The 17521-nt window shown below is 65.8% G+C and overlaps 1 protein-coding gene across 1 annotated transcript; it reads right to left on the bottom strand.

The window, feature by feature from the left end:
- Positions 1–10717: 10717 nt before the first annotated feature.
- On the bottom strand, positions 10718–15035 carry LOC133771135 (ficolin-1-like). Its single transcript, XM_062206871.1, has 9 exons — positions 14951–15035; positions 14550–14663; positions 13973–14026; positions 13660–13695; positions 13097–13129; positions 12645–12772; positions 12325–12454; positions 11778–11912; positions 10718–10965 (listed from the first exon to the last, which is right to left on the bottom strand). Exons 1-9 carry the CDS (start codon positions 15033–15035, stop codon positions 10718–10720), a joined length of 963 nt encoding a protein of 320 aa, XP_062062855.1.
- Between the last annotated feature and the right edge of the window lie 2486 nt (positions 15036–17521).

Here is a 17521-nt window from a genome sequence, read left to right as displayed (position 1 = left end):
CAAGTCCAGGACAGGCTGGGCCAGGGGAGAAGCTGGGGACAAGGGGACAGCCCTCCCCACTGGTCCCGACATGACTGAGCCCCTCTGCCGTGCAGCTGCACAGTGCAGCCGCGCACCCAGCTCCCAGGGGGCCCAGCAAGGGGAGGAGGGCAGCCTCCCAATCAGAGCTTCCGGGGGGACCTAACCCCTCTGCCTTGCAGAGCCCCTCGCTGCTCCGTGCGACTGTCCCCACCCCTAGGACCTGGCTGACAGCAGCACCTGTCACAGCCTGGGCTGGAGGACTTGGCATCCAACAAGTGACCGTTCCCCTGTAGACTCCCGTCGCAGGGATGGGAGCGGAGGGGCTGGGCTGGGCCAGGGCCCTGGCTCCCAGGCACCCGACCCCGCTGTCGGGTCCCAAGCAACGCATCAGCAAGTGCCACTGTCCACCGAAGCCTGCCCACACCGGGGCTGGGTCTTCAGAGGGGGTGGGGGAGAGCCAGGGCACCGGGTTCTCGCTCAGTCTTGGAAGGGGTGCGCCCCGCCCCCCACCCTGTGAAGAGGACAGTGCCACCAGCGGAGTGGAGGGCGCAGCCCCGTGCGTCTCCTGAGCCCAGGATGAGATTCTGAGTGCCATGCCCACCTGGAGCGGTCCCTTGGTTTCCCCGCCCCGGGAGGGAGCCGACAGCACACGTCTGTCCCCACGGACAGGAAAGCGGCTGGCGTTCAGCTGGAGCTGCAGCCGATTCAAACTCCCTGCGTCCCCGGGCCGCCGGTGCCCCGCGTCCTCGGCGTGGCCGGGAGGGAGGAAGCAGGCAGGGGGCCACGCGTGCCCCAGCCTGAGGTCCAGCTGTGGGGCAGGGGTCCCTCCGTGGTCATCAGGGCCCTTGGCCTCCCAGAGCTGGCCCCGAACCTGGGCTGCCTTGGCAGCCGTCTCCATCTGAACACCAAAGGGGATGCCTGGGAGGATGGGGTGTGGACGCTCCCCTGGGGGACGCGGGCCGCCTTCCTCGACGCAACACCCCCTTCCACCTCCAGGAAGCTGTGCTACCCGGCACCCCCCCCCCCCACCCACTCATCCACCCACCCACCCACCCACCCATCCACTCATCTGTCCAACACCTGCGGTGCCTATGAGGTCACCAAGCCCCTCCAAGCGACAAGGGAGTCGTCCCTGAGGCCCGGCCATCTCTCAGACGAGAAGAGCAGCAGGCGGCAAGCCCCGGGGAAGGAGTGACAAGGGCCTGGCATGGACGCCAAGTGGCCGGGCAGGGCTGGGGGTGTGCCGCTGTCTCACCATTGTCTCCTGGGCTCCCTGTGTCCCCAGCAGGCTGTGTGTGTCGGGGGGACAACCGGTGCAGTGGACTTGACCCAGCACTGGAGATGACCTGGCTCTGAGCCCCTGCCCCCTGCTCGTCCACCCTGGGCTCAGGGACAGTCGCCCTGCAAAGCTAGATTCTTGCCTCCCTGGGGGTGCCCTGGGCCTAAGCAACCCACAGAGCTGGCAAACGCCCAGCCCACCCCAGCCTGGGTGCACCAGGCTCCACGCTGGCCTTGGCGCTGGCTGGGAGATGCACGGATTCCCCTGCACTGTCCCCCAGCAGGTGACCTCAGGGGCCAGGGGCCAGGGGCTTTGAGTCCCAGGGTCCTGCCTGCTCCGGTGAGATGGCTGCAGTCGCCGTGCAGGGGAGAGGGCCGGCCTGTGTCCGCCCACCTTTTCCACATCCAGAGCCACCCGGAAGGCAGCCAGCCCCTCCCACCCCTCTCAATCCCCCCAGCTCCCCCTCCCCAGAAGCCAGCAGCCCGAGGCGCCCAAGGTTTCCATTTCTAGAATGTTCCTGTGTGCTGCCGCTGCCTCTGCTTGCCACGTGCGGGACTTGGCAGGTTCTCCGGGCTTTTGCTGGAAACCGGCGCAGCCACCCTGGAAACGAGACACCTGCTGCGATTCGGGGAACAGCTGCGTCCCTGTCCCCAGGCAGAATTCCACGCTCCTCCGAACCCCGTTCAAATGCAAAGAATTAGAGAAGGACCCGCTTGACAGCCTCTGTTCCCAGGGGGCGTCTCGGTCCAGGCGGGGCTGGGGGCCCAAAGGGGGCCTGCAGGGCTGCTGAGGTGGGGCAAGCAGGGCTGTGTGTGCTGCCGCAGCCGGGGGCGCCCGGGCCACCTGTCTCCACCTTTCCCCGGGAGGAGGGTGCTGCTTCTGTGCTGCCCGACACCGTGGTGGTCAGTTAACAAGAGGGGGCAGGGAATCAGGTGCCTCCTGGGCCAGGGGCTACGGCTTTGAACCCTGGCCAGGGCATAGGCTGTCCTGAGGAGCACCGGGCAGGCGTCCAGGGAAAGCTCTGAGGACAGGAGAGGTGAGTGGCCAGGCGTGTGGAGCTGGCACCGGTGTGAGGATGGGCACGGAGGAGAGAGACCTAGAAGCTACTTCCCGCAGGCCAGCGGGACATCAGGTGTGTCTGTGAGGAAGTGGACGCCAGCTCACCTGCACACTGGCCCCTGCTGGGTGCAGGGGACACAGGTGCACCTGGGGTGTCTCTGCTGGGTGCAGGGGACACAGGTGCACCTGGGGTGTCTCCGTGCTGGGTGCAGGGGACACAGGTGCACCTGGGGTGTCTCTGCTGGGTGCAGGGGACACAGGTGCACCTGGGGTGTCTCCGTGCTGGGTGCAGGGGACACAGGTGCACCTGTGCAGACAATGCCTTCTAAACCTAATGCTGCTCTCATCTCCTTTACTCCCGCCTGGGGCCCGGCTGCCTTCCCGTCTCTCACACCCACAGGTGCTTCCCCTGTTTCCTTAGACATCTGTCCAAATCCCATTGCGCATGTGCCCCTTGTCTCAGTTCTCGCCTCAGGCACCACTCGTCCGAGCGTGGAGACACCCAGCCTTTGGTGCGGATTGGATGACGGCTCTCACAGGGTTAACCCTCCGGCCAGCTGGGTGAGGGCCGTGACAGACAGAGCGTGGCTGTGGGCGAAGCCCTGAGACAGGGACGGTTTTCCGAGAGAGAGAGAGAGAGTGAGCGAGAGAGAGAGAGCGAGCGAGCGAGAGAGAGAGAGCGAGCGAGAGAGCGAGAGAGAGCGAGCGAGAGAGCGAGAGAGAGAGAGAGCGAGCGAGAGAGAGAGTGAGAGAGAGAGCGAGAGAGAGAGCGAGAGAGAGAGAGAGAGCGAGAGAGAGAGAGCGAGCGAGAGAGAGAGCGAGAGAGAGAGAGAGTGAGCGAGAGAGAGAGAGCGAGCGAGAGAGAGAGAGCGAGAGAGAGAGAGAGAGAGCGAGAGAGAGAGAGAGAGAGCGAGCGAGAGAGAGCGAGAGAGATCTTCCATTCACTGGTTCACTCTCCAAATGCCTGCGACAGTCAGGGCTGGGGGCCAGGTGGAAGCCAGGAGCCAGGAACTGCATCCAAGCCTCCCGCGTGGGTGGCAGGGGCCCCGGGGCTTCGGCCATTGTCTGCCGCCTCCCAGGTGCATCAGAAGGGCCTGGGCTGGAAGCAGCAGAGCCAGGGTGTGAAATACGGGGCGTGGACGTCCTAACAGTGGCTTATCCCGCCACCCCACAGCACCCGCCCCCAGGGAAAACCGAGCCTACGGCCACAGGGAAAGACAGCGGGGCGCAGAGCCAGGGAGGAGAGCACTCGCTCCCCGGGCCGCGGGTGGAGACGGGGTGGGGGCGGGGGCGCTTCCTAAGCGGCCACATCCAGCAGACCCGGGATTCCAAGCTGCGGGTGAGAGCGAGGCCTCCCCGGTGAGGTCCCAAGCCGAGAGCACCTGTTGGCGGCGGCTCCCAGCACCAGCGGCGCGGCAGAGACAGCAGGCCTGGCCGTGGGGCAGCAGCAGGGCCAGCCTGAGGCCGTCCATGAAAAAGCTGTCAGAAAACCGTCAACAGCCCACTGATCAGGCAACACAGCTGACCACGCATGCAGGCGTGAGACCAGGTGCCGCGGCTGCCCACGTGTGCAGGCCGAGCCCTCGCTGCCTGGTGCTACTCCATTTCTTGTGATCACGATTACTCAGGGCGTTGTCTTGCTGCTTGAAAAGATCGATCCGAACGTCCTCTGCTGGGTTTGTTAGAAAGACAGCTCGCAGAGTCCAGGCTCTGGCTTCTTGGTGCTGGTGCCCCAGATGGGACTCTCAGTCTCTCCACCGTGTGTGCCCCTGGTGCTGGCGCCTGGGGACCCCTGACCCGCCCAGGGCACCGGGCAGGCCATGGTGGGCCTCCAGCCACCGGCCCCAAGGCCTCCTGCCCCCCACGAGCAGAGGGCCCCATTCTACACCCCCAGAGCCTGCTGCCTCCAGCCAGGCTCGCCCGTGCGGGCCTGGCACATCCGTGGTTCCTGAACTGTTTCGGGAGAGCTCTGCCCCTCCCCCACTCTTCCCCCCTCCCCTCCCCATCCCTTTCCCTCCCTTCCCTTCCCCCTCCCTCTCCTCCCTTCCTTTCCCCCTCCCTCTGTCTCTCTCCCCGCCCCCTGTCTCTGCCTGGAATCCCGGGTCTGTCTCTGCATCACCCACCGGGGACCTGGTGGTACAAGGAGTGCCACGTGTCTAACCTGAAGGGCCGCTACCTCGGCGGCTCCCACGGCAGCTTTGCCAACAACATAGCTGGCGCTCAGGGAGAGGCTACAGGGTGTCAGAGATGCAAGTGCAGCCCGCCTAGCCTGGGGGCCCACGTGGGATCCCTGTCGCCGTCCCCATGGCCGGGACCCCCAGACCCTCCCCATCACCTGCTGGGCTGCACAGCGCCCCAGGCCCCCTGCTGCAACGCCTGCTGTCAGTGAAGACCCCACTCAGCTCCCAGCCCGACGGGCCCAGCTCCCACCCCCTGCTCGGCCCCACGCCTGCCCCTTGCTGCCCTGAGACCTGGCCCTGCGGCTGGATTAGGGCCCTCAGGCTGGCCTCCATCAGCCTTCACAGGTTTCAAGCCACAGAGACCAGGGGGACTGCCCAAGGCCCCCGGTCGCCCGGCCCCAGCCCCACCCACTCACCCACACTGCCCATTGCCGCCTGCTCTCCTGGGTCCCCCCTGGGACTGCTCAAACCGCTGTGGTCCCGGGGTGATGGTATGATGGACACAGGGGAAGGGGGCATGCACGGTGGGCAGAGCCCTCCTGCTGGAGTGGGCCTGGCAGGGGGACCCTGCTCATTCTCCCTGACCTCCCCAGCCCACGGCCCCCCAGCTGGGCTCGTGCCCCCTCCCCCCGGGGTCATCCTGGCGGGAGGGAGGAAACGCAGAGGTGGCTTCTGCTGGGCGGCCGGGGGCCCTTGGCCATCAGGGGAATGGTGCGGCTTCCCCTCCTTCAGCGTCGGACTCTGCCCGCCCCTCTGCCCAGCCCACCGCACCCAGGCCCCCAGCAAGCGTCCAGGCACGCCCTGCCCATCAGGAGCCTGAGCAGCCATGGTGAGACAGGAGGTTCCGGGCGCCGCCCCAGCCACACAGAGCCTGTAGCCCCTGTGCGTGTGCCCAGAGCAGATGGGGCGGGGGGGAGCACCGGAGGAGCGGGATGAGGCTGAGCCCGGACGCAGGGGGGCCGGAGGAAGGGGAGGCGGGAGCACAGCTCGCGAGCTCTGGGGCCCCCTCCGACTGCTCTGGCCACGTCCGCTGCTCAGGGAGCCCCCAGAGGACTCCACAGGGGCTGCACCCCAGGCCCAGGCCGCCCTCCCCCACAGAGGCCCCTCGGATGCTGCCCGAGACCCTGTGGAACACGGGGCTGTTGCCATGAGGGAGCCTCTGGGGAAGACCCTGCAGCTTTGGCCGAGTCCCTGGAGAGCCACTCCACGGGGCTCACGCTGGGCCTGGGGCTGCGGGGGCCGGGCAGGCCAGGGACCGCTCCCACCGACGGTGAAAGATGAGGGTTCGCCCCCTCCTCACAGACCAGCTCCTTAGTGCCCTGCGAAGTCAGCAAGGACCAGCGGGGGCCGGCCGTCGGCTGGGAGTGCACGGCGCCCACAGTGCACACTGGGGCAGGAGCCGAGGGGTCCTGGTGCTCTGGGACCTCCCCTGGCCCCACAGGGACCACACACGTCCATCCCCTCGCTGGGACCACACACGTCCATCTCTGGGCTCCAGGCAGGGGGCCTCCAGCAGATGTACCCAGCACCCACCTCACTTGGCTGTCCAGGGCTGCGCTGGGAATGTCACCCCAGTTCCAGGAACGGGGCTGTCCCCAGGACCCCCTGCCTACAGAGGGCTGGGCTGTGCTCGGGGTCTGAGTGAAGGTGGCCGGGAAGCCACCATGGCTGCCATGAGAGGCGGTCGGGGAGCTGGCACCAGAGACGGCTGCAGCCCGAGGAGCCACACAGCCGTGTACCGAATCTCACGTTTACAACTGGTGTAACCAAGAGGTGCACTTCAAAGATACTTTCTCTGGAAAACCGGAACTTTGCTATAATTTACTGATACTCTTGCTTTGGGGGATTTGATTTTTTAAAAGATTTTATTTATTTATTTGAGAGGTGGAATTACAGAGAGACACATGGGGAGAGAGAGAGAGGTCCTCTATCTGCTGGTTCACTCCCCAGATGGCCACAATGGCCAGAGCTGCGCCGATCTGAAGCCAGGAGCCAGGAGCTTCTTCTGGGTCTCCCACGCAGGTGCAGGGGCCCGAGGACTTGGGCATGTTATTGTACTTAAATGGACCAGGCAGAAGCATTGGGCGGGCAAAGGAGCGTGTGTGATGAACCAGACATGCACATAAACGGGTCTGTGTGTTGTAAGAACATTCGCATGCCTATTGCACACACACGTGGGGTCTGGAAGGCGTGACCAGCCTACGAGCCCCTGCAGCGCCCCCCATAAGATTTATTTACTTCTTTGAAAGTCAGAGTTACAGAGAAAGAGGGAGAGAGGGAGACTGCGACTGTCTACCCGCGGGTCCATTCTGCCAACGCCTGCAATGGCTGGGGCTGGGCCAGATGGAAGCCGGGCGCCTCGAACTCCATCCGTGTCTCCCACCCGGGTGCAGGGGCCCGCGCACGCCAGCCGTCTTCCGCTGCTTCCCCGGGTGCATCCACAGGGAGCCGGATTGGAAGAGGAGCAGCCGGGACTTGAGCTCACACGGGAGGCTGGCGTCACAGGCAGTGGCTTCGCCCACTGCACCCATGGGTGCCTTTGGGGGGGGGGCTACCCTGCGGCAACACACAGACCCCTCCCGCTGGGCTTCCACTCTCCTCACTGCCCAGGCGCTGGGTCCCTCGGGAGTGGGCATCGCTTCCCCGAAGCTGCTGCGGCCCGGGGGTCTCTCTCCTGCAGATGCAAATGCCCTGGGTGGAGCCCAGGGACGGCTGCCCAGACCTTGCTCCCCGGGGCCAGTGCAGGCGCAGGCGGGGAGGCGGGAAGAACCCCACGTCCGCCCGGGCCTGAGCCTCCTCCGGGCTCCGTGCCAGCTCCGCCGCTCTGCCACCGTGACTGATCTTCTGTCATCGTGACGACTCAGCCTGAGGCCGTGTGGGTGGGGGCCAGCAGTGAGCCCCCAGCACAGCAGGCTGGCCCACCCCGCCCACCCCGCCACAGCCAGGAGCTGGGCCCACTGCAAAAGGCAGGGGTGGGGCTGGGGCTGAAAGGTGAGTGGGGGAGTTGGCGGCTCCTGGTGGAGGGGCACAGACCACGGGCACGAGGGGCTCCCGTCCGCCCCGACAGCCGCAGAAGGTGGGGCTGACCCAGCAGGGGCCGAGGGAGCCACACAGCCTCCAGGCCAAGGCTGCTGACCCAGGAGCCTCCGGAGAGCCTCTGTGGGTGGTGGCCATTGAGGTCAGAAGGCGAACCCCAGAGCCTCCGCCACAGCACATGCACGCGTGGCTGGGTGTCGCCGCCAGCACACTGGGGCTGCCGGTACCCTGGCTGGCTCCTGGCTGGCTTCCCCGGGCGCTGCGGGCACGGACTCTCGAGCAGAGGCCCATCTGTACTGATCTGCTCAGCTCCGCCTCCCTCCCAACACCACGGACCTGAGATGTGGTCGATGCCCAGCCCGTGTGATGGGCAGAGGCCATGGGCGCTCAGCTGCTGGCTCTGTGGCCACCACGGCACGCTGCGGCTGGCACGGCAGATCCAGTCCAGGCTGCTCCACTTCCAACCCAGCTCCCAGCTGATGCACCTGGGGAACCAACAGAAGATGCCCAGGTGCTCCGGCCCCTGCCCCCAGTGTGGGAGACCCGGATGGAGCTCCTGGCCCAGAGCCGCCGTAGTGGCCATCTGAGGAGCGCACAAGTGAATGGAAGCTCCCTCCCTCTCTCTCTCTCTCTCTCTCTGTGTGTGTCTCTCTCTCACGTGCACTATGTCACTCTGCCTTTTAAATGAATGAGTGCATCTTTCACACACACAGTTTCCCGTGGACTAGAGGAGGAGCCAGGGTGGGGGCCACAGGCACAGCCACAGGCGGAGGTGAACATCCCGCTGCCGCCCGCCCCAGCCCCTGTCCTGGTCCCATTCCTCAGAGCACGAGAGCCACGCCAGGAGCAAATTCAGACACTAGAACCCAGCAGCGAGTGAGGCCCGCGGCCAGGGCAGTGCCCACGGCCAGGCCGCTAATGCACGGCTTCGCGGCCACGTGCTGTGCTGGCGCCGTCGTCCTCACCTTTGTTGTGCTGGCATTTAAAAGGAAGCTGGCGCCCGTGGAATCAGCCACCGGCGAGGTGACACCTAGAAACCAGCCCCACAGAGCGGGCAGCGCCGTGTGCACGCCACGCGCACGCCATACGCACTCCAGAACGGGGAGGCCCGGAACCAGACGCAGGTGCCCAACAATGACAGGAGGGCCGGGTGCTGTGGCGTAGCCTGTAAAGCTGCCCCCTGTAGAGCCGGCATCCCACATGGGCGCTAGTTTGAGTCTCGGCTGCTCCACTTCCGGTCCGGCTCTCTGCTGTGGCCTGGGAAAGCAGTGGCGGATGGCCCAAGTCCTTGGGCACCTGCACCTGCATGGGAGACTCTGAAGAAGCTCCTGGCTCCTGGCTTCGGATCAGCACAGCTCCGGCCATTGCGGCCAACTAGGGAGTGAACCAGCGGATGGAAGACTCTCTCTCTCTCTCTCTCTCTCTCTCTCTCTCTGCCTCTCCTTCTGTGTGTGTAATTCTTCCTTTCAAATAAATAAATAAATAAATCTTTTTTAAAAAAGGTAAAATTTAAATTCAATTTTCATTGAAAAAATAAGAAATGTTTGAAAATTAGAGAAGCAAGCTCATAAAATAAACAGATGAAACACGGATCATCCCGCGTGGGGAGCCTGCTGGATCCGGCTCATTCTTGTTTGCAGCTCTTCCCCACCGGAGCCTGCGCTGGGATTTGGGGGTTTGGGTTTTCACATGATGAGGCCGTGCCGGCGGGATGGTACCGGGATCTGGGTCCAGTGGCAGGGCCCAGGGCGCGGGACCTTTCCCCCTGGGCAGGGGGCCCCGCGGCCCGTCCCGGGTGCACTCCTGGACAGGGCTGACCGCGAGCTGTCCGAACCCCGAGTCTGGAAACCGGACACAAGGACCTGGTCTCAGTCTGGGCAGGACAGCCGGCAGGTGCGGGAGAGCCCGTGCCGCCTGCTCTGGAGGTGGCCCAGCAGGCTCCTGTCCCCGGGGCCGGCCCTGCCTCTCGCCTGCGTTCCGTGCAGGGGAGCCCTGGACCCTGGGACCGGGCCTTCTCTGCTCTGAGCCGCCACACCGGGGCGCTTGGCTGTCGCGGTCTGGCCAAGCTCTTGGCTCACTGGCCTCCTGTGCTGTCCTCCAGGCGCAGAAGCCCCGCCCCCTCGTTCCGACCCCTCTTGTGGCCACGCCCACTCCTCGGGGCACGCCCTGCGGAGGTCAGGCCCCAGCCGGAGGCCCCGCCCACCCCTGACTGCTGTGTGCTGAGCTTTGCTGGGGGATGAGCTCCTCTTCTTCCCGGGCCGCCCGCTAGGTGGAGGTGTGTGCTGTGTGGACAGCGCCTCGGGGCTGGGGGGCTGTGCCCCCACCACCCAGCCGCAGGCGGTCCAGGGCATCCGCGGTGCTCTATGGGACAGCAGAGTGGTTCCCCCACACCCCACCCCTTTCATGAGCATTTTCTGGGTCCAAAGTGGCCGTTTTAGGCGCGGGTATTTGGCCCAGGGGATTAAAACGCCTGTGTCCCTCGTAGGAGCCCCTGTGCCCAGCACGGGGCCCTGCTCCGTCCCCTCCAGCTTCCTGCCTGTGCACACCCTACATTTGAGTCCCTGGGGCCCCCACCCGGCCCTGGCCTCTGACTATGGCTCCCTGTGTGTGCACAGTGCCTGGCCCAGCCCCGGGGGTGCAGCAGGTGTCTGGGGAGGGAGCCCATGGGTCGCAGCTCCCTTGCTTCTTTGTATCTCTCTCAGAAGTTTTTAAAATTTTACAGAGAATCCCAAAGTGGCCCCCTTAGTGATGTGTGAAATGCCGGGAGTTATAGGGTGCAGGAGAGGGCCTGAGTCTGGGGGCCAAGAGTCCACAAGAGGCCCCCAGCCCTGTCGGACACCAGCGCTCCCCCTCTGTGCAGTGGGCACCTGTCTCTTCCCAACGTCCGGAGAAACACCTGCCAATGGCAGAGGGCGGAACCGCTCCAAGTCCTGGCGCCGGCAAGAAGCACAGGACAGAAACCAGAGCAGCCTGGGGCTCGGCAAGCAAACGGCTCTTAGGGAAGCGGTGTGGGGAGGGCTTTGCCGCCGTGGGATCGGCAGGGCTGGGGGCAGAGCGGGAGGCTGCGTGGGCACCGGGCGTGGCTGGGGATGAAGGCTCCGGACGTGGCCTGGCTGGCGGCAGGAGCGAGGACGGCCCCGGGCTAGGCGGGCCGCACCTTCATCTCCGACACCCTGTAGCTGTAGTTGTAGCCCTTCCCCGAGCGCCAGTTGATGCCGTTGGCAAAGCTGTCGTGGGAGCCGCCGAGGTAGCGGCCGTTCAGGTTGGACACGTGGCACTCCTTGTACCACCAGGCCCCTTGGTACTGCTTGGCACAGTGGGAAGAGCTCTGGTCATTGTCCTGGTCTTTGGTGGAGAAGGGTTGGTCGTTGTGGGACGTCAGTGAGTCGCCTGCCCGGAGGACATGCGGGTCTGTGGGTGCTAGGCGAAGCCCCGCCCCTAGGAGCCCCCCCGCCACGTCCTGCCTCTAACCAGTGCCACCCTCACTCGGCAGACCGCCAGCGGGGGCTGGGCATACTTGTCGCATCCTCCCCCAAAGCCAGGGTCCCCTCCTCCAGACACCCCATTTCCTCCAGGGCCCCCCAAAACTGTCGGCCCTGCTCACTCCCCTGGAGCCACCCTCCCCCAGCCCATACGCCTCCTCCAGCTCCTTCCTTGTCTCCTGCCTTGCCTGGAAGCCCCTCACCCTCACCCGGCAGCCTCTGCTCCACCAGAACCCTGGGCATGGAGCTCCCCTCTGGCTCCCGCAGACGAGCAAGGTCACCCACCCCCCTTAGCTTCAGCTTTGCACCTGCAGCGTGGGGAGCACGCCCCCGGCCCTGCTGCCTTCCTTCTGGGTCCCCAAGGAGGAGGCACAGACGAGCTCAAGCCTCTGTCCCCAAGGGTGGCAGGTGCGCCTGGCTCAGCCGGGGCAGCCGGACGTCACAGCCTGCTCAGAGCCTTGAATGCTCGCAGGTGCAGACAGGGCATGTCCCTCAGGGCGTGGGCTCCGAGGGCACACGCAGGGATGCTGGGCTCTGTGCCAGGTGTGGGCAGTGACGCCCATCAGTCGTCACACGCCAGTCATCCACGCTGCCAGTGCAGCCGCGGGGGTGTCGCCGACGACAACTGTGACCCCCTATGCCACATGGATGGAAGCAGGCTCGGACGGGGATCCCCAGCCCGAGGTCCCCGGCTTCTCCGGCCCCATGACCCTCACTCACCAGCACTGCCCCCGACAAAGGCCCCCAGGACCAGCTTGTACTTCTCGGCCTCACTCGCCATCTTGAATGAGCCATACTTGGCAGTGTAGTGGTTGCCCTCGAAGTCCACCAGGTCCACACGCAGCTCACTGGTCCCTGCCGGGGCGGGGCGGGGTGACACAGCAGGTGGGGGCAGGCCGTTGTGTGATGGACGTGGCCTCCGACATGAGATGGACGGGAGCCCTTGTTGGCTGAGGGCCTCCTCAGCGGCTTCTACCTCCAGGTAGCGTCCCCAGGTCTGACCCCATGCCTGGACGCCAGGGCGCCTCCAGGAGGCCTGGGCCGACTTCCCCACCCGGGGCCCAGGTGCCCTTCCAGGCCGAGGGGTGCTGGCTAGAGACGGCCTGCGCACTCGGCAGTCCGAACGACTACCGCATAGAGGACAAGTCGCGACCCCAGCACCAGTGTCTGAGCCCCTAGGGGTGGAGAGCATAGGTCGCCTGATCCAGGGGAGGGCATGGCCCCCGGCCCCCGGCCCCCGCCCACCCCAGCCCTGCCCGGGCCCTACCCTGGGCGGTCAGGGCGTGGATGTAGTCATTCCCCAGCCAGAACTCCCCCAGCTGACTGCCAAAGCCCCGCTTGTAGGCGGCCCAGTCCCGGTAGAAGTCCACGGAGCCGTCCACCCTGCGCTGGAAAACCTGCGGGCAGCGGGGGGCTCGGGAGCTGGGGCCCAGGCGGACGCCGCAGTACCAGGCCCCGGTGGGTGATGCAGAGACAGACCCGGGATTCCAGGCTGAGAATGGGGGGGGGGGGAGGGGGAGGTGCGGAGCTCTCCCGCCGCCGCCCCCAGGGGCCTCCCTCCGCCCGAGGGCCCTGCCGCCCACTCACGGTCCAGCCGCCCCCTTCCGTGTCCATGTCGCACAGCACGGGCAGAGGCCGGCAGTCGGGCAGGAAGATGGTGTGCCAGCCGCTCAGGACATGCCCCTGGCTGAGCAGCTGCCGGCAGCTCCGGGGCCCTGGGGGTGCAGTTGGGGCGTGGACGGGGGATGGGCGCTCTGGGAGGGGCGGGCGGGGCAGCAGGGGGAGGCCCAGGAGGCTGCGTGGACGCAAGAGGACTCAGTCCCGGGACAGGGACACAGCCCCCCAGAGCCCAGCTGTGCTGGCCCAGCCCCAGGGCACGGGGCCTTGGGGACACACTTTAGGGACCCAGTGGCAGCCCTGGTACTGCCTCAGGTCCCTGGCGGGGCCCAGGTGCCCGGTCCTGAGCAGCTGGCTGGTGGCGAGGCCCAGGGCTTCCGGCAGACAGGGACCAGCTGGGCGGGGGTGGGCCGGGCACCCACCTGTGCTGCATCGCGGGGGTTCCCAGGACTGTCCTGCAGGCGGGACCCACAGCAGACACTCAGCACGGGAGGAAGGGACCAAGCTGTCCCCACGCGAGCAGCCACGTTGGTGCCACGTGGCACCTCCAGAGAAGCCACGCCTGCCTCTGCCCTGAGAGAGCCGAGCCACGAAGTGCACACGGTGCCCACTTCCTCCCGTGGCTCCTGCCCAGGCCGCACTGCTCAGGACCGATGGGTCCCCGGAGACACGCGTGATTGGTGAGTACGTGGCACTGACATGCAGCCGTGACCTGGGTCACCACACAGCACCTCCTTGTGCCCGGGGCTCTCGGCCACAGCCTGAAACCCCACAGCTGCAGGGGCAGAGGCCCCGCGGCCACTGGACAAGGCCCCTGCCCAGGGGACAGATGGGTTGCAGTTGGCCCCTACAGGAGAGTGGATGCCCTGACCGCACACCCCAGAGCGGGGACTGGGTCCCAGGGCCACACCTGGATGAGGTCCCCTTCCCTGGTGAGGCCGCTTCCCCTGAGACCCCAGGCTCCCTGCCCGGCAGGATGGCTCACCTCGCTCTCCACGCGGCCCCTTCTCCCCAGGGACTCCTGGAGAGAGAGGACACGGGTCACCAGCGCCGGACCCCCCGCCCGGGACACGGGTCACCAGCGCCGGACGCATCATGTCCCCAACCCCTCCTGGGCTCAGGGAGGCCGGGGTTGAGCAGGCATTGGCCAAGAGTTTGCAGGTCCAGGCCCGGCGGGCAGGTGTCCTGCTCTGGGTCCCAGGGTTGAGCCGCGGCCCTGCCTGTGGCAAGACGCGGCTGGGCAGCCCCAGAGCCCGGCCCTGCCTCCCCGCCCTCCCCACGCCTTCCCGCCCAGTTACCTCTGGGGCCGGGCGGTCCTGCCTTCCCCGGGGGTCCAGGGGGACCTCGTTCTCCTGCCAATTGCAAACACACGGCCTGAGTGAGACACCCGGTCTGGGACCGACGGTTGCTCCGGTCGATGCTGGAGTCCCCGCCCCTCTGAGCTGGCGCCTCCTGCCACAGAAGATCCTGGAGCTTGGGCCCCAGGCCCTCAGTTAGGGGCCAGGTGCTGGGAACAGGAGCCCCCAGAGCCGGGCTGGGCCTTGCTCCTCCCTCCAGGGGCGTTCCGGAACTTTCCCTGGCTGCAGGTTCCTTCCCTGCCGTTGGCACCTGGGAGGCCTCTGGCCACAGAGCACAGATGCGATGCGGAGGACGTGGCGTGGGTCTCGCAGCGTCCACGTGTGGCGGGCAGTGAGGGGACACCGTGGTGTCTGCCCAAGCCTGGCCAGAGCTCCCCGGGGACCACGCAGCCGGCCGCAGGTGCAGGGCCCAGGCCAGGCCCCCATGCAGGTGCAGCCTGGGCATCTGAACTCCCAGGAGCAAGGGCTGGCACCTGGCCTTCCCCACCACTTAGCCCCCACCCCTGCGAGCACCCACCTCTCTCTCCACGGGCGCCTGCCTCTCCCTTGGGCCCTGGCGCTCCTGGCAATCCCGGGCAGCCTTGGAGAACGGCCAGCTTGTCAGAGCCCCCCAGGCCCACCAGCTTCACCTCTGCAGAGACACAAGCACCCGTCAGGGTGGGGCCCTGGGCCCGAGGCCCCTCGGAGCCGCCAACGGCCATTGGGCCCGAGGGGACCCGGCGCCTCAGCACGCCGCGTCCCCAGGCAGGTCACCCAGCCTCTCTGAGCTTCTGTGGCCTCAGCGGCCGGAGGGGTGGAAGGCAGGCTGCGAGGAGGACGGGGTAGGGAGTGGGTGGGGCAGCTCCCAGCCGGCTGGCCTTGGGAAGCCGCGCAGGCCCTCGCTGCGCTCCCACTCGGTCAGGACTCTGGGCGTCGCACCCGGACAGGTGTCCGCGGCCTGGGAGGCCAGGTCCACCACGCTCAGGAACAAGGCGAGCAGGACGGGGGCTCCACTCAGCTGCATGGCCCTGGGTGCTGCCCCTGGCACAGCAGGGGAAGTGGGGCTCGGCTGGGGCTGCAGGTTTTCAACCCCAAGGGGACACACCCACTTCCGACGGCTGTGTGGTCACCTCCGCAGGAAGCAGGGGGCCCTCTGGGGGAGGCGTCCTCCCTCCAGGGCTCACGCTGGCCACCTAGCCACGCCCCTCCCTGTGAAGACACCCTCTTCCCACTGCAGGGACCCCCAGGCCCCCCGTGCTGAGGGTCTGCCCCCTCCAGGGATTAAGTTAAGCCCGGCCCCAGCCTCGTCTCAGTTCCTGGCTGGAAGTTGCTCCATCGCCTCTGAGTGTCCGAATCGGCAGTGTTGGGGTGAACACCGGGCGCTGCCGTGGAGAGAGCGGCTTCTCGGCACCTCTCACACCCATGGTCGCCGCCCCGTCCCCGCAGGCCCGCTAGGTGGACTCGCCCGGGACTCAGGGGGACAGCCAGGCACCCGGGGGCCGCTGGGCTGCTCCACACCTGCTGCTGGAGCCACCGGATCCTGGAGGCCACATGCCACATCTTGTGGGCCACACTCGGCCCGGACATGTGCTGGCCACGTCGTGGAAATGGCTCTCAGTGAAGGGGCAGAGCAGGGCGAGAGCAGAGGCTCTGGTTCAAGTCCCGGCTGCTCCACTTCCGGTCCAGCTCCCTGCTGATGTACGTAGGAAAGCAGCAGAAGATGGCCTAAGTGCTTGGGCTCCTGCACCTGCGTGGGAGACCCAGCTGGAGCTCCTGGCTCCTGGCTTTGGTCTGGCCCTGCCCAGTCTGTTGTGGGCATTTGGGGAGCAAACCAAGGAATGAAAGATTAATCTCTCGGGGCCAACGCTGTGGCGCAGTGGGTTAACACCCTGGCCTGAAGCACCAGCATCCCATACAGGCGCCAGTTCAGACCCAGCTGCTCCACTTCCGATCCAGCTCTCTGCTGTGGCCTGGGAAAGCAGTAGAAGATGGCCCAAGTCCTTGGGCCCTGCATCCACGTGGGAGACCCAGAAGAAGCTCCTGGCTCCTGGCTTCGGATCGGCACAGCTCTGGCCATTGCGGCCAATTGGGGAGTGAACCAGTGGATGGAAGACTTCTCTCTCTCTCTCTCTCTCTCTCTCTCTCTGTAACTCTGACTTTCAAATAAAATAAATAAATCTTTAAAAATAAAATAAAAAGAAAGATTCCTCTCTCTCTCTCTTTCTGTCCCCCACCTCCGTAACTCTGCCTTTCAGGTAAATAACTAAATCTTTAAAAATGTAAAAAGAACAGGCGAGTGAGTCTTGGCTCTAGAAACCGGCGTGGATGCAGGCGCTGTGAGGTGGGGACGCCCACGCGTCAGGCTGGGTCCCGGTCCCTGCTAATGCACCCCCTGGAAGCAGCAGCCACGGCTCCGTGCCTGGGCCCCGCCACGCGCGTGGGGGTTCTGGGCTCCGGGCCTGGCTGTGGTGAGTGTCTGGGGAGGGAGGCAGCAGAGGGGAGGTCGCTCCTTCTCCACCTTTCAAATGAATGAACTTCAGGGAAAAACCCTCGTATGGAGGTGGGCTTGGCGGGCAGGACCCCAGCTTCCCCAGGCCCAGCTCGGCTCCCTAACCCCGCCCTCCTGCTGCTGCACCCCTGAGGGCGGGGCTGAGCCCCCATAACCAGGCCCCGCCTCCTGGCTGGGACCGGCTCCTGCTCCCGGCTCCCTGTCTCGGTCCCAGCTCAGCCCTGGACATTCGGGGACTGGGGAAGGAAATCAGTGGCTGGGGCTCTCGGTGTCACAGGGATGCTTGGTTTCCCCCAAGGGATCCGGCTCACGGCGCCGCCAATTAAACTCCCATTGTTGCTGATCGCCGGCAAGGCGGGTTGCAAATTTATATCAAAGTCAACATACTCTTTTTAAAAAAGATTTTTATTTATTTGAAAGGCAGAGTTGGGGGGGGGGGGCAGAGACAGGTCTTCCATCCGCTGGTTCACTCCCCAGATGGCCACAATGGCCAGGCCTAGGCCGATTTGAAGCCAGGAGCCAGGAGCTTCTTCCTCCAGGCAGTGCAAATGGGTGCAGGGGCCCCAGCACCTGGACCGTCTTCTGCTGCTTTCTCGGGCGCATTAGCAAGGAGCTGGATCAGAAGTGGAGCAGCCGGGTCTCCAACCAACACCCATAAGGGATGCCGGCGTCACAGGTGGCAGCTTTACCCACCGTGCCCTGTAATACATTCTTGAGTAAGATCCGGGAAAGAGAAGTTGCTCCACTGGACGTCAACACGAGAGACCCTGCCCTGCTGCGGGCCCTGAGGGAGCCCAGTGCTGGCTCTGGGATGCACAGAAAGCCGACGGGTCACCTGGTCAACCAGTGGGCTATGCAGTGAGCCAGTGGGGCCCCAGAGTATACAAGTGGGATATACACTTACCCACCAGGACACACGGTAGAACAGAGGGGAGCCACGGCAAACCAGTGGGACGTGCGGTAAAATAACGGCGCTGAGGGAAGAATCCGGAAACCAGTTA

The sequence above is a fragment of the Lepus europaeus genome, chromosome 12 (assembly GCF_033115175.1).
Source record: "Lepus europaeus isolate LE1 chromosome 12, mLepTim1.pri, whole genome shotgun sequence".
Lineage (NCBI taxonomy): Eukaryota > Metazoa > Chordata > Mammalia > Lagomorpha > Leporidae > Lepus > Lepus europaeus.
This window is presented reverse-complemented; position numbering and strand designations above follow the sequence as displayed.

Bases quoted from the DNA above. Each gene is read 5' to 3' on its own strand.
- LOC133771135 (XM_062206871.1), bottom strand. From the start codon at position 15,035: ATGCAGCTGAGTGGAGCCCCCGTCCTGCTCGCCTTGTTCCTGAGCGTG. The intron at 14,664-14,950 runs GTGCGACGCCCA...GTGTCTCTGCAG, and splicing joins GGCCGCGGACACCTGTCCGG to AGGTGAAGCTGGTGGGCCTG. The intron at 10,966-11,777 runs GTGAGTGAGGGT...TCCTCCGGGCAG, and splicing joins CTTTGTCGGGGGCAGTGCTG to GCGACTCACTGACGTCCCAC.